Source organism: Macrobrachium rosenbergii, chromosome 4, assembly GCF_040412425.1.
Source record: "Macrobrachium rosenbergii isolate ZJJX-2024 chromosome 4, ASM4041242v1, whole genome shotgun sequence".
NCBI classification, from domain to species: domain Eukaryota; kingdom Metazoa; phylum Arthropoda; class Malacostraca; order Decapoda; family Palaemonidae; genus Macrobrachium; species Macrobrachium rosenbergii.
The window spans coordinates 44,370,405-44,383,842 of NC_089744.1; the positions used below are offsets into that span (position 1 = coordinate 44,370,405).

A 13,438-nucleotide genomic window follows, 5' to 3' on the forward strand; every position below is an offset into this window, starting at 1 on the left:
TAGCTGCAATAGTGCAGTATCATGCATTATTGTACAGTGCTCTACTTTTATGTACAGGCATACATTAACCCTTAAACGCCGAGCCTCTGTTTACAAAAGTGTCTGCCGTATGCCGGCGGCGTTTGGGAGTTAGCGCCAAAGCGGAAAAAAAGTTTTTTTTCAAAAAATCACAGCACGCTTAGTTTTTAAGATTAAGAGTTCATTTGTGGCTCCTTTTTTGTCATTGCCTGAAGTTTAGTATGCAACCATCAGAAATGAAAAAAATATCATTATCATCTATAAATATTAGAATCTATGACAGTGCGAAAAAAATTTCATATATAATATAATTGTATACAAATTCCGCTGTGAGCAAAATGGTTAAAGCTAATGAGTTATTTTTTTTTTCGTTGTATTGTACACTAAATTGCGATGATTTTGGTATATAACAAATTGTAAAATGATCAAAGCAACCCAGAGAAAATATTATCACAAAATGATGCATGCATTCGTAACGCGCAGACATAAAAAAAAGTGTTTTTTTAAAATTCACCATAAGTAGAAATATTGTACTAGAGACTTCCCGTTTGTTGCAAAATGAAGGTAATTGATTGAATATTACTAGACTGTAAGTGTTTTAGCTGACAATTGCAGTTTTCGACCATTTCGGTCGAGTTAAAGTTGACCAAAGGTCGAATTTTTTCTATTTATCATGATTTATATGAAAATATTTCAAAACCGATAAAAGCTACAACCATGAGTTATTTTTTGTTGTATTCTACATGAAATTCCGCACATTTTCATGTATAACACTTTATGTAACGCCTAATAGAAAACGGTGCGAAAATTACGACAAGGTGACTAAAGAAATTCTGAGATTTTCAGCCGAGTTACCGCGCACGGAGGTAAGGAAAAAGTTTTTTTTTTTTTTTTTTCAAAAATTCACCATAAATCAAAATATTGTGCTAGAGACTTCTCGTTTGTTGCAAAATGAAGGTAAATGATTGAATATTAGTAGAATGTAAGAGTTTTAGCTTACAATTGCATCTTTCGACCATTTCGGTTGAGTCAAGTTGACTGAAGGTTGAAATTTTGGCACTTATCTTGATTTATATGAAAATATGTCAAAATTGATGAAAGCTACAGTCATGAGTTATTTTTTGTTGTATTCTACATAAAATTGCGCACATTTTCATATATAAAACTTTATGGAACGCCTATTAGAAAACTCTGCAAAAATTATGACAGGGACTAAAGAATTTCTGAGATTGTAAGAGCCTGACGCCGCCTCTTCCAAACACGTGTGTATTCGTGTGTTTGTCATCCATCGGAGTGGCGAGATGTTTGGCATCTTCACAGACAGAAACATACACAAAGTTTGATATGGAAGATTTGTTGGAACATTATGAGTACATGATTAGAATGCTTGCATGGCAATGCAAGTAGTGGTGATTGTACATACATCACGACAACAATGGTTAGGGAGAAACAGATGGAAATATTGTATGGTTGAAATCGCGTTCCTTTATAGAAAGAAAACGAGATGCTCTTGTTGCCTTGTCCACTCTGATGGACGACGAACACACACGTGTTTGGAAGAGACGGTGCCAGGCTCTTACAAGATTTTCAGCGGAGTTAGCTCAGACATAAGGAAAGTTTTTTTCAAAAATGCACCATAAATCGAAATATTGTGCTAGAGACTTCTCGTTTGTTGCAAAATGAAGGTAAATAATTGAATATTACTAGAATGTAAGAGTTTTAGCTTATAATTGCATTTTTCGACCATTTCGGTCGAGTCAAAGTCGACCAAAGGTTGAAATTTTGGCACTTATCGTGATTTATATGAAAATATGTCAAAATTGATAAAAGCTACAACCATGAGTTATTTTTTGTTCTATTCTACATGAAATTGCACACATTTTCATATATAAAACTTTATGTAAAGGCTAATAGAAAATGGTGCAAAAATTACTACAAAGTGACTAAAGAATTTCTGAGATTTTCAGCAGTTAGCTGATGCTTTCTTTTGGTATAAGAAAGAAATTCGCGCATGTGCAGCTGGGTCACGCTTGTAAACAAAGCATAAGCATGATCCGTGAACTCCCAGCATCCCTCAAGGCGTGTGATTTACAATTTTTCGCAAACGAGGCCTATAAGTATTTTTCCGCAAATATTTAAAAAAACCTTTTGTAGTCAATGTATTTTACATCCACTTGACACCCGACAAACAATTTTTGTTGACGTAAAATACGTCCAGTCGGCGTTTAAGGGTTAACAAACATTGAAACAAATTTTATGCACAGCACTTATCATATTGCACATATTTATAACTGGCGGAAACTAAGTCAAGCAAAGCAAAATCACATTACTGTACCCTGAATATGTTTTATTGATAAGGTAATCTATGTTCTTTTTTCACTTTACACTAGCATCAAAACCACTACACTAGCATCAAAACCACTGTACACTATGCAAGTAAACATTATAAGAAACAACTGATGGTTATAGTCTATGTGTATATTATAGCTTATGAGTGCATAACTATAGTATCATCTTGTTTGGCATTGTTTAAAAGATGAAAATCTAGATGTATAACAGCCATCAGCTAATGCTTTTAGCCTTTTATTAATCTTGAAATGTGCGTAGTGTACCATACTTCACAGCACATAATTACATTACTTACATTGTACTGTATTGTTGTTTGTCTGTTGCATAAACAATTAAAATTACACAACAAAATAATAATTCAGTACACCCCAACTAATGCTGAGAGGGAAAACTCATAAGAAAAGATCAGTCATCTTAAATTCACTTGGTTCATAAAATTATGTACTGTACTACAGAGATACATTTTTCCCTTATGGTAACTCAGAATTAATATACCATATGTACAATAGTACTGCACTACCATATATACTATATACTGCATACTAAGTAAACCCCATAATAAGCTGCTTCTAGTGATCATTCCTCACATCATGGTTTATGGTGCTTTGCAGCATCATTCCATTGTTTGGCACCTGTTTGGCACAGCAAATCTTTTTTAAACTTCCAGGCATACACTCAAGCTTAATAGCATTTTTATTGCGTCTTTCAAATTGTAGTCGTGTACTGCATATTGTACCTTTATTACACTATAGATATTAAAGGGAGTCATGAAGCAAAGTAATAGGTGAAAATAAAATTTTCTCTGTGTATTCTAATGAAATTTATTCTTACGCTACTATATAATTTCCATCATACTTGTTACAAAAAGGAAATCCACACACAATATGGCTTATTAGTGCTCTATATGCAAAATTTTAGTAACAGCTGCAGATAAATGTCTAATAAGCTGCCTGTACAACTGTCTCTGAAGTCTTCTTTTTTTCTGCAACCCTATATACAACCTTATCTATATCATGTACACCTGCATCCAGAGCCATCAGTCACTTGTAGAGGAAGAAGCGTTTACACAAGTGGTATGATGTGGCAAGGATTTATTAATTGGTCATATCTTTACATATTACAGTTTATTGCACAGTTCTTACAGAAAGAACTACTTTAAATCATTGTCCATTTCACCTTCATGAGACCCTTCCTCATACATCTTGCTAAATGATTTGGTGCTCCACAATTAAAGTGCTTACAGTTCTATTTCAATCTGTCTCATTGTGGAGATAAACTTGTCATCTCGCACTGCAAATATTCAACTTTTTCCTTCAGTTGAGCTTACAAACATCTGCTGAGAAACTTAATATAACTTACTTGTGTGGTATATTATTTCCAAAATCTCTTGGGCCCAGAAGAGGTAGATCACCATAAATGGTGTCTGACCAAATAGAATGATAATGGAGACTGAATACTGAATGACTGTATCTGTAATCTGAATGTAAACTTAACTTAAGGAAGTTGAGATCTCTCTGCCTTGAAGAGTTATTGCTCCACTTTCTCTTCAGTCCTCAGTATAGCTGAGGCTTTGCAAGTGATGAGACCTTTCTGGGCGCTGCTTCCTCCTTTTGTCCATTCAATCCCACAGGGCAATTGTTAGCCCCCTTAGTCATGCAGACTTCCATAGAGGCCCAATATTAATTTTGTGTTCATATCCAGCAGAACTCATATGAGTCTTTTATTTTCCACCATGGTATGTGAATGGAATTTGTGGGAAATCATGCATATGACTTGAATGGCCCATAAATAACTAATAGGCAATTTATCAGGCCTTAGCTCTGTGAGTGGGAGGGAGGTTAGAGGTCCATAGGGTGTCAAGGAGGAAGTTACTGCTACTAATTCTAGAACTCCACAGCCTTGTCCATCTAATGGCAATTCTGGTTGGATGATGATACTAATTGGTGACTTATTAGATCATACCCTTTTGAGTGGGTGGAATGCCAATTGTCCTTTGAATGCTGTGAAGGAAAGTAATGCTTCTAATCCAAATCCTATATATCGTCAGCCCCACACAGCTCTCTAGAATTCTGGCCATCTTTGAGTGAAGCTTGTTGAATGATGATGTTGATAATTCAGTTATCAGCAAGAAAATGTTGATGCTGTAAATGATATACTGTAGTTGTATATTCTGATTGGGAATAAACCAGTGAGACTCATTAGAAGGAAGTTTTCACTGACACACTTCTGCATACATCTCGGCAAAGAGGCCACTTCCCAAGCCAAGATATCCCCAGCCAGCCATTTTACAGTTCATACCAAGTAGAAAGCTGTAGGTTGAACTCACACTATGGTAAGGGCAAAAAATCATTTCAAAATTTTTTCTTTATACTATGTGTACTAGTAAATGCTTGTCATCTCTTTTCATTGATTTTTTTTTTATTGAATGACATAACGCTTACAGGTATGGCATTGAAGAACACCCTGAGACCGGAAACTTTAAGGTTGGTGAATTAAAAAAAAAAAATTTTAAGAGGAAGAAATGCAAATGCACTTGGGATAAGAAAAAAATTCTATAAAAGTTTCTGCACTTTCCATGGGAAGTTGAAAGTGAATATTTCCAACCCTGTGCTTGCTTCTTTTCCATGACACTCGTAAAATTATGCTAATTTTAGGTAGTACAGGCAGTCCCCGGTTATCAGCGGGGTTCCGTTCCCGATGGCGTGACGACAACTGAAAATCGCTGCTAACCAAAAATCGGTGATAATAGCATGGATCCCCGGTTAGCGGCGCCGATAACCGGTTAGTGGCGCTGCCGATAAGAGGCGATCAGCGCCGTTAACCGGGTATCAGCACAGATAACCAGTTATCAGCTACGAAAATCTGGTTATCATTGTCGCTAGACAAGTGCAGTAAAACCGGATCGCCAGTAACTGAGGCTGCCTGTATACGTTATTTTTTTTATTTTATTTTGTGAATTAACAGTTACAGTTTACATAATATCTTAATTAAAAACTAAAATCAGTCACAATTCCTGAGTATATTTATGGTAAAATATTTACAAGATGTACAGGGATTGGGAAATGTAGCACTATGTAGTGTTCTTTCTAATTATTTTTTGTACTTTATTTTGCAAAATTACAGTTAAAGCTAACATACTATTGTTGTAAAAGATAACTAAAACTAGCAACAATCCTTGAGTATATTTATGGGCAAATACATTTGAGATGTACTGGGGTGGGTAGATGTAGTGCCTTCCCCCGTGACATCTGATGGGAGACTGCTCTTTGATTTCTTCGTCATATCATCAGTTGTGGTGTGAGTGTTGCCATAAGTCATTTGTGGGCCACTCAAGCGATTTGAACATTTTTCCAACAAAATTTGTTCAAACTTTATGGCATAAAATATACATTCTCACCTGAAATGGTCTGGATTGAAGCCCTTAAGTTATTATTATGCCTCACATGATTATGACTGAACACAAGGGGTTAAAGTTTGACTAGTCAGGTGGTTAGGTTATCATATATTTAGCCCAAATTTTGTGGGATAAACCTTACAGTTGTGGCTTGACCTTGGTATTGTGCAACCTCACTAGATTGCCTAATGGACTCCCAGTTACCACCCACTTGGTAGTTATGACCCTCAGGTATCCCTGGTTGCCCTTGTCTCCCCTCAGTTTGTCAGCAAGCTTAATGCCTGTTGCCTAAGGTATCTTATTCCAGCCATTGTTCTTGTAGTAAATAGGCATGTTCTACAACTTTTTTTGGCATTCCTGCCTTTCCTTGTTTTTTGTAGGATAGTCTTCTCTGCTCAGTAAAAACCATCTTGACATATTTCATAAGGACTGAAGCTTCCAGCCTTCATCTTGCCTGTTCCTTTACATTAGTAGCCAGAATATTCCTGTTTCAAAGAATACTACCACATGTTGGCTTTGGAAGATTATTTCTGTACCCTGTTTGTGAGTCTCACAGGTAAACATCTCATAACTCAAGATTGGGGTGCATTAAGTTTGGTCTCTCTCTCTCTCTCTCTCTCTTTTTTTTTTTTTTTTTTTTTTTTTTTTTTTTTGCCTTTAAATTTAATGTGGAGCTCTCTGCCCTTCTTAACCAGGCACTTGGCTTTGTCATAGATGAAGATCCAGGACAAATAGGAATTCAGACAGAAAGTACCATGTAAATAAAAGTTGAACTTAAAAAAAAGTGTAAATGATGATGATAGCAATTGGAAGGAAGAATCTCAGTGCAATTTACGTAATAGTATCCTTTAACCTTGACATTTAATGTTTTTTTAGTATACAGTATAGGTGATCTATTCTTATTCATTTTACAGTAGTGGTATAGTAACTTAATAAGACCACTGATTTAGAATGCTAGGTTCTCATGAGGCTTGGCCAGATGCAATGGTCTTAAGAACTGAAAATGGAAGAAGGTAATGTTGAAAAGAGTTAAACAAGTTAGGAAGACCAAAGAGGGCTGATGAAGAGCATGAGAAGAAGATAACCAGGCTCATATATATATATATATATATATATATATATATATATATATATATATATATATATATATATATATATATATATATATATATATATATATATATATATATATATATATATATATATATATATATATATATATATATATATATATATAAAGACAAAGATCCTTTGGCACTGTCTGCTGTGCCACAAAAGGCCCCCAATCAGTAGTTTCCCTCCTTTGAACATCACATTTTACTTGTAGGCTTAAATTACTACTAGTTGAAGCAGTTTTGTAGAGACTTTCCCTACCATACAGATTTTTGTATTATTTGGTATTTGTACTTTTGTGTAAATATTACAACGGTAGTAAAATGAATTATTTTATGATTTTCATTAGGGAGAAGATGAAACTCGCTTCCAATTACAGGCAATAACTGATGCTTTACACCAGGTGATGAGTGCTGGTGGACAAACTGTACGTGTTTCTGGTCAACAGGTAGGTGTAGTCTGTGTATATTTTCCTTGATATTTGGCTTATGCATCTGATACAAGTTTACCCAAGACTCTTCTGCTTGTTGTCTCAGTTAAGCATTCTGATCTCTAGGTTAATTGGTTCCTTCTTCTTTCCCTGCCTTCATGCTTTTAATTTTTTTCTGTGTTGAGAAAGTCAACCGATTATTTATGTTGTTAATTTTGATTGTGGTTAATTTTACCTGTCTTAATATCTTAACTACTGTCATTGTTTCTGCTCTTCTATTCATTTTTCTTAATTTTTCTGTCAGTGTATCCTTTTCTTTTTATAAACTCTTGATATTTTATTTAGTCAGTATGAAATATAAAATAAAAATTTGGCATGTCTATGATGCAGAAAATATTCTTAAATTCTATGATAGCATTGTAGGTGGAATACTGGTTATTTTGTATGTTAATAGTTGTGGCCATTGTAATATTAAGTGTACCAAACAGTCTTGATTGCCATCACAACTCAAAATTCATAAGCATTGAAGTTTATGTAACAGGTAAATGGAAAGATGATCACCATATACAGTAGATGTGAATGTATTCTTAAAAGATCATTTAGCCAAATTAAAAATATATTGTGTTTAGTATTTAAAATACAGTATATTAAATTAAATATGAGGGTTAAAAATACTATATATATATATATATATATATATATATATATATATATATATATATATATATATATATATATATATATATATATATATATATCTGCAGGGTTCCGTTTCCGACAACTGAAAATTGGCGATAATAGCACCGATCCTTGGTTATCGGCACTGGTATCCGGTTATCGGCACCAATAACTGGGGACCAGCACTGCCGATAACCATGGATCAGCGCTGATAATCAGGAATCAGTGTTGAAAATTCGGTTATCGTCGTTGCTAGACGAGTGCCAAAAACTGGATTGCTGATAACCGGGAACTGCCTGTATGTATATATACATATACATATATATGTATGCACATACATATACATATATATGTATACACATACATATATATGTATACATATACATACATATATATGTATACATATACATACATGTATACAGTAAACCCCCGTATTTGCAGGGGATGTGTACCACACCCCCCCGTGAATAGCTAAAACCCGCGAATACGTATAGTCCTTTTAAAAATACTCTGAACTGCCTATTTTGATAGTTCAAACAGACACAAAACAAACTAAAAATGCTTATACAGGTATTATTCTACTTACAATGGGGTTAGGTTCCAAAAAAAAACCCCATCGTTTGTTGGAAAAAACGTAAGAAATACCAAAACGTATCTCGAACATAGCCTAGCCTACACTAGGGTATTCGGTACCATGTATACAGTACATTTATGGTAGCTTAGCCAACACTGTAAAGTATACTCTATACTGTACATACACAGTGTAGTAATTATTAATGTCAGCTAATTCTGGAGGTTCATGCAAAGTGACTTATGATAATTCAGTGCAGAGAGAAATTGAATAACAAGAATTAGCTTAGCCTACATTATGGTACATTGTATACATATATGGTAGCATAGCCTACACTATACTGTACTCTATATTCACATATCGTATTATACAAATGTCAACATAATGAATATGTATCTTTTAAAATGTTATGCCTTAATTCACTGTATCTAAAATATTGTATATATTCTTATATTGCTTTTGTATTATAAATTGTGGTCATAGTGATCAATGCTTTGGTTTGGAAATCGTTTATGTGGTGTTTATTTCTCTGTATTTAATTCAGTTCAGAGTGCTTGTCTTGCTTCTAGTTAGCGTAAATGAATCTCTAGATACGTTATTTATATGGGGCAAGGTTATTTTTCATTATACGAAGTGTTTTGAAGTCGAAATATAACTAAAATATGTCTCATCATGAAATTAATTTATCTGTTATTCCTGTCAACAGATGACGAATGACGACGGCCGTTTGGGGGCATTTGTTTTGTGTAAAAAAATTCAAGATACCATTTGCTATTTTCACTTGATTTCATCATAATACAAGCTTTATATATTTATCATTTATTGGTGTAAAAATAACAGTAATGTGTTCTTTCATGCCCAGTAGTTTTGATTAAAATACTTTCTCTCCAATTTTAATTATGATCAAGTTCATCCATGTTGCCGATGCACAATAATTACAGTATAGTCTTTAGCAGCTTGAACATTGTTTTCTCAGCTTCAGCTACAACTTGCAGCCTAAATTTAGCAGTATATTTCCTTGATGATCTTTTATCCATACCGAATAAGGGTATAATGTAAAAATATATCAGTCCTATTCTACTTAACGTCATTTTTGCTATAAACTATGGTAATTGTTTATTACCGTATGATGGTTGAAATACCAGGTAAATGGCTGTTGTTATCCAATTCGGTTATAAGCAGAACAACAGTTTCTTGGTCGGTTGTTTATGGTTGTATGCATTTACACAAGAGTACTGTATAACGTTACTAACAATACTTTTATCATTCTCTTTTACTTCTTTAACCAGAAGATGGGATAAAGAGATGAAGGAAAAGTTGTCTATTGTAATTTGGTCTTTCTCACTCCCTGATTACGCTGTTGCCTTTGCCCGCCCAAAATTTTAAAATATTTTATAAATAATATTGTCGTATTGGTATTAATTGCTTACCCCATTGCAAAATCAAATTATCATAAGGTGAATTATCGTAGCTTGAGTATTTTAATAGTTTTATCAGAAAAAGTGCATTTAGTCATGAAAATGAGATGAAAATAGAGTAATTAGTGAATATGTCTCAGTGAAAAATACCGCGAATAGGCGAATTTTCTGTGAATAATTGGTATATACTTTCCACAGAGAAATCCATGAATACTTGAGTCCGCAAATTGAGAGACTGTGAATACGGGGTCACCCTCTCTGTATGCGAATTCTATATATATGCGAATTCACTATTATGCAAATTACATTTTTATACCTTCATTCTTTTTATGCGAGGGAAAATTCGCAATTTTGCGAGTACGAGATGCGCATCACAATACTCATTTCATCTGCATGAACAGCTGAGTGACACACGTGGCGCCCAATACAGTATTATTTGCGGAGTTCGGTTGCTCAGTCTGTAGCTAACACAATCCCGATCGTATGTTTACTAGTTCTCGCTATCTCGCTATTTCATATTCATACTGCTAGTTATTTTTCTGCATAATGGGACCCAAACGACTAGCATCATCATCTTCAAATGAAAGTGTTGCAAAGTGTCAAAGAAAAGCTCTGACCTTGAAACAAAACTGGAAATATTACGGAGGGCAGACGCAAGTGATGATAATAGCACTCTTGGACGTGTGTTTGGAGTTGGTGAATCCACAATTAGGAATATTAAGACTAATGCAGAAAAGATTCGTGCTTCAGTGATACAGTCTACTCCGTTATCAGAAAAGTAACGAGAATCAGAAATCCACTGGTTGGAAAAATGGAAAAAGTTCTCTCTCTTTCTCTCTATGTTGAACTTGAGACGAAAGTAAAGCATTCAAAGCTTAGTAATAGTGTTTTACGAGGAAAGGCATTACATTTTTATCAGCGTGTGGTTGAAAATGAAAACATAAAAGATCCAGAGCCTTTTGTTGCAAGTCAGGAATGGTTAGATAAATTTATTCGTAGACAGAATTTGCATAATATCGTTTCGTGTGGTGAAAGTAGAAGTGCTGACCATGACGCTGTTGCCAAATTTCCAGAAGAACTTAAAGCTATCATGCGTGAAATGGGATATAGCCCAAAGCAAGTTTTTAATGCCAACAAGACGGGACTATTCTGGAAAAGAATGACTAATAGAACATATATCAGTAAAGAAGAAAAAGTTCCCCTGGTTTCAAGCCCTTTGGAGCCATATTTTTTCTGTTAGATCGGCGTCGTAACCCCGGAACATGCATTGTTAACCAGGAAATAATTTCTGATGAATATATATGAAAAGTGTCGTAACCTCAGAACGTTGTAAGCCGGACCCGTCAGAAACAGGGGACTGCCTGTATATAATATATATATATATATATATATATATATATATATATATATATATATATATATATATATATATATATATATATATATATATATATAATATATATACTGTATATGTATACACATACATACAGTACAGACATACATACATATGTATACAGTTGAACCTCTTAAAACCAGCATTCTGTGGTCTTGGAACTCCAGTAGTTTGGCTTGATTTTGAATGAGTTGCCATTAGTTCATTGAACAGCCACCTGGGTGGCACCACATATTGTTTACAACTTCCTGACAGAAAAACTGATGCCATATCTCTTTTGTTTTTATGAAAATAATTGTTAGTAATGAAAATGTGTGAAGTCAGTTATGTTTTTGGTAGTAAATTGGGGATGCCCTGTAACTGGAAACCACACCAAAATTGTCTCCTTACCAGAATTTTGAAGAAAGGTTAAAAGCTAAAGTGAGAAAATATGAAAAAGTTAGTACCAAAAAGTCAACGCTGCAAACGATCACCTACAGAAAAATGTATACTGTATATCACCTACATAAAAATGTATACTGTATATGTATATATATAAATATATATATATATATATATATATATATATATATATATATATATATATAGTATATGTGTATACAATGCATATATATATACACATAATGCATTGTATAGGTATTCGCGTCCTGACGATTCACGAACTCACCAATTAGCAGGTTTCTCTATGGAACATATACACATTCGCAGAAAATTTGCCCATTCACGGTATTTTTCACTGAGAAATATTCACTGATTACTGTCTTCTCATATCATTTTCATGGCTAAATGCACTTTTTGTGATGAAACTATTAACCCTTAAACGCCGACTGGACGTATTGTACGTTGACTAAAATTGTCTGTCGGGTGCCAAGTGGATGTACGGTACGTCGACGACAAAAAGTTTTTTTAAATATTTGCGGAAAAATAGTTATAGGCCTAGTTTGTGAAGAATTTTAAATCACTCTCCTTGAGGGATGATGGGAGTTCACAGATCACGCTGTTGTTTTGTTTACAATCGTGATTTTGCTGCGCATGCGCGAATTTCTTTCTTCTCCCACTAGAAAGCATCAGCGACGCATCTCAGAAATTCTTTCGTCACTTTGTCGTAATTTTTGCACTGTTTTATATTAGCCGTTACGTAAAGTTTTTATATGAAAATATGCACAATTTCATGTAGAATACAACAAAAACAACCCATGGTTGTAGCTTTTATCAATTTTGACATATTTTCATATAAATCATGCTGTGCCAAAATTTCAACCTTTGGTCAACTTTGAGTCGACCGAAATGGTTGAAAAATGCAATTGTAAGCTAAAACTCTTACATTCTAGTAATATTCAATAATTTACCTTCATTTTGCAACAAATTGGAAGTCTCTAGCACAATATTTCGATTTATGGTGAATTTTTGAAAAAAAACTTTTTCCTTACGTCCGTGCGGTAACTTGGCCGAAAATCTCAGAAATTCTTTTGTCACTTTGTCGTAATTTTTGCACCGTTTTATATTAGGCGTTACATAAAGTTTTATATATGAAAATGTGCGCAATTTCATGTAAAATACAACAAAAAACAACCCATGGTTGTAGCGTTTATCAGTTTTGAAATATTTTCATATAAATCACAATAAGTGCCAAAATTTCAACCTTCGATCAACTTTGACTCGACCGAAATGGTCGAAAAACGCAATTGTAAGCTAAAATTCTTACATTCTAGTAACATTCAATCATTTAACTTCATTTCGCAGCAAACGGGAAGTCTCTAGCACAATATTTCGATTTATGGTGAATTTTTGAAAAAAAAACATTTTCCTTACCTCCGCGCATGGTAACTGCTGAAAATCTCAGAAATTTCTTTAGTCACCTTGTCATAATTTTTGCACCATTTCCTATTAGGCGTTACATAATGTTATACATGAAAATGTGCGCAATTTCACGTAGAATGCAACAAAAAATAACGCATGGTTGTAGCTTTTATCAGTTTTGAAATATTTTCATATAAATCAGGATAAGTGCCAAAATTTAAACCTACAGTCAACTGTGACTCGACCGAAATGGTCGAAAAATGCAATTGTAAGC

At 34.1% G+C, this 13,438-nt stretch overlaps 2 protein-coding genes across 22 annotated transcripts in view; one reads left to right on the top strand and one right to left on the bottom strand.

Annotated features, from left to right (window-relative positions):
- The window catches only part of LOC136833716 (UDP-N-acetylglucosamine transferase subunit ALG13-like), a 539,859-nt gene that overhangs the window by 317,497 nt on the left and 208,924 nt on the right, over nt 1-13,438 (top strand). For 14 of the 21 annotated variants that reach the window (XR_010851592.1, XR_010851593.1, XM_067095956.1 and 11 more), the window contains one exon: nt 7,224-7,322. The exons of 4 other annotated variants lie outside the window; for them this stretch is intronic. Coding sequence is in view for 15 of the 17 variants with exons in the window: in XM_067095956.1 (XP_066952057.1) it covers nt 7,224-7,322 (99 nt within the window). In the remaining 2 variants the exon portion in view is untranslated. The remainder of the gene's footprint in view (nt 1-7,223; nt 7,323-13,438) is intronic. 3 more of the 21 variants (XM_067095974.1, XM_067095970.1, XM_067096018.1) reach the window with 1 other exon arrangement.
- Nucleotides 1-13,438, bottom strand: part of LOC136833810 (uncharacterized) — a 345,490-nt gene that overhangs the window by 195,745 nt on the left and 136,307 nt on the right. The window lies entirely within an intron of this gene.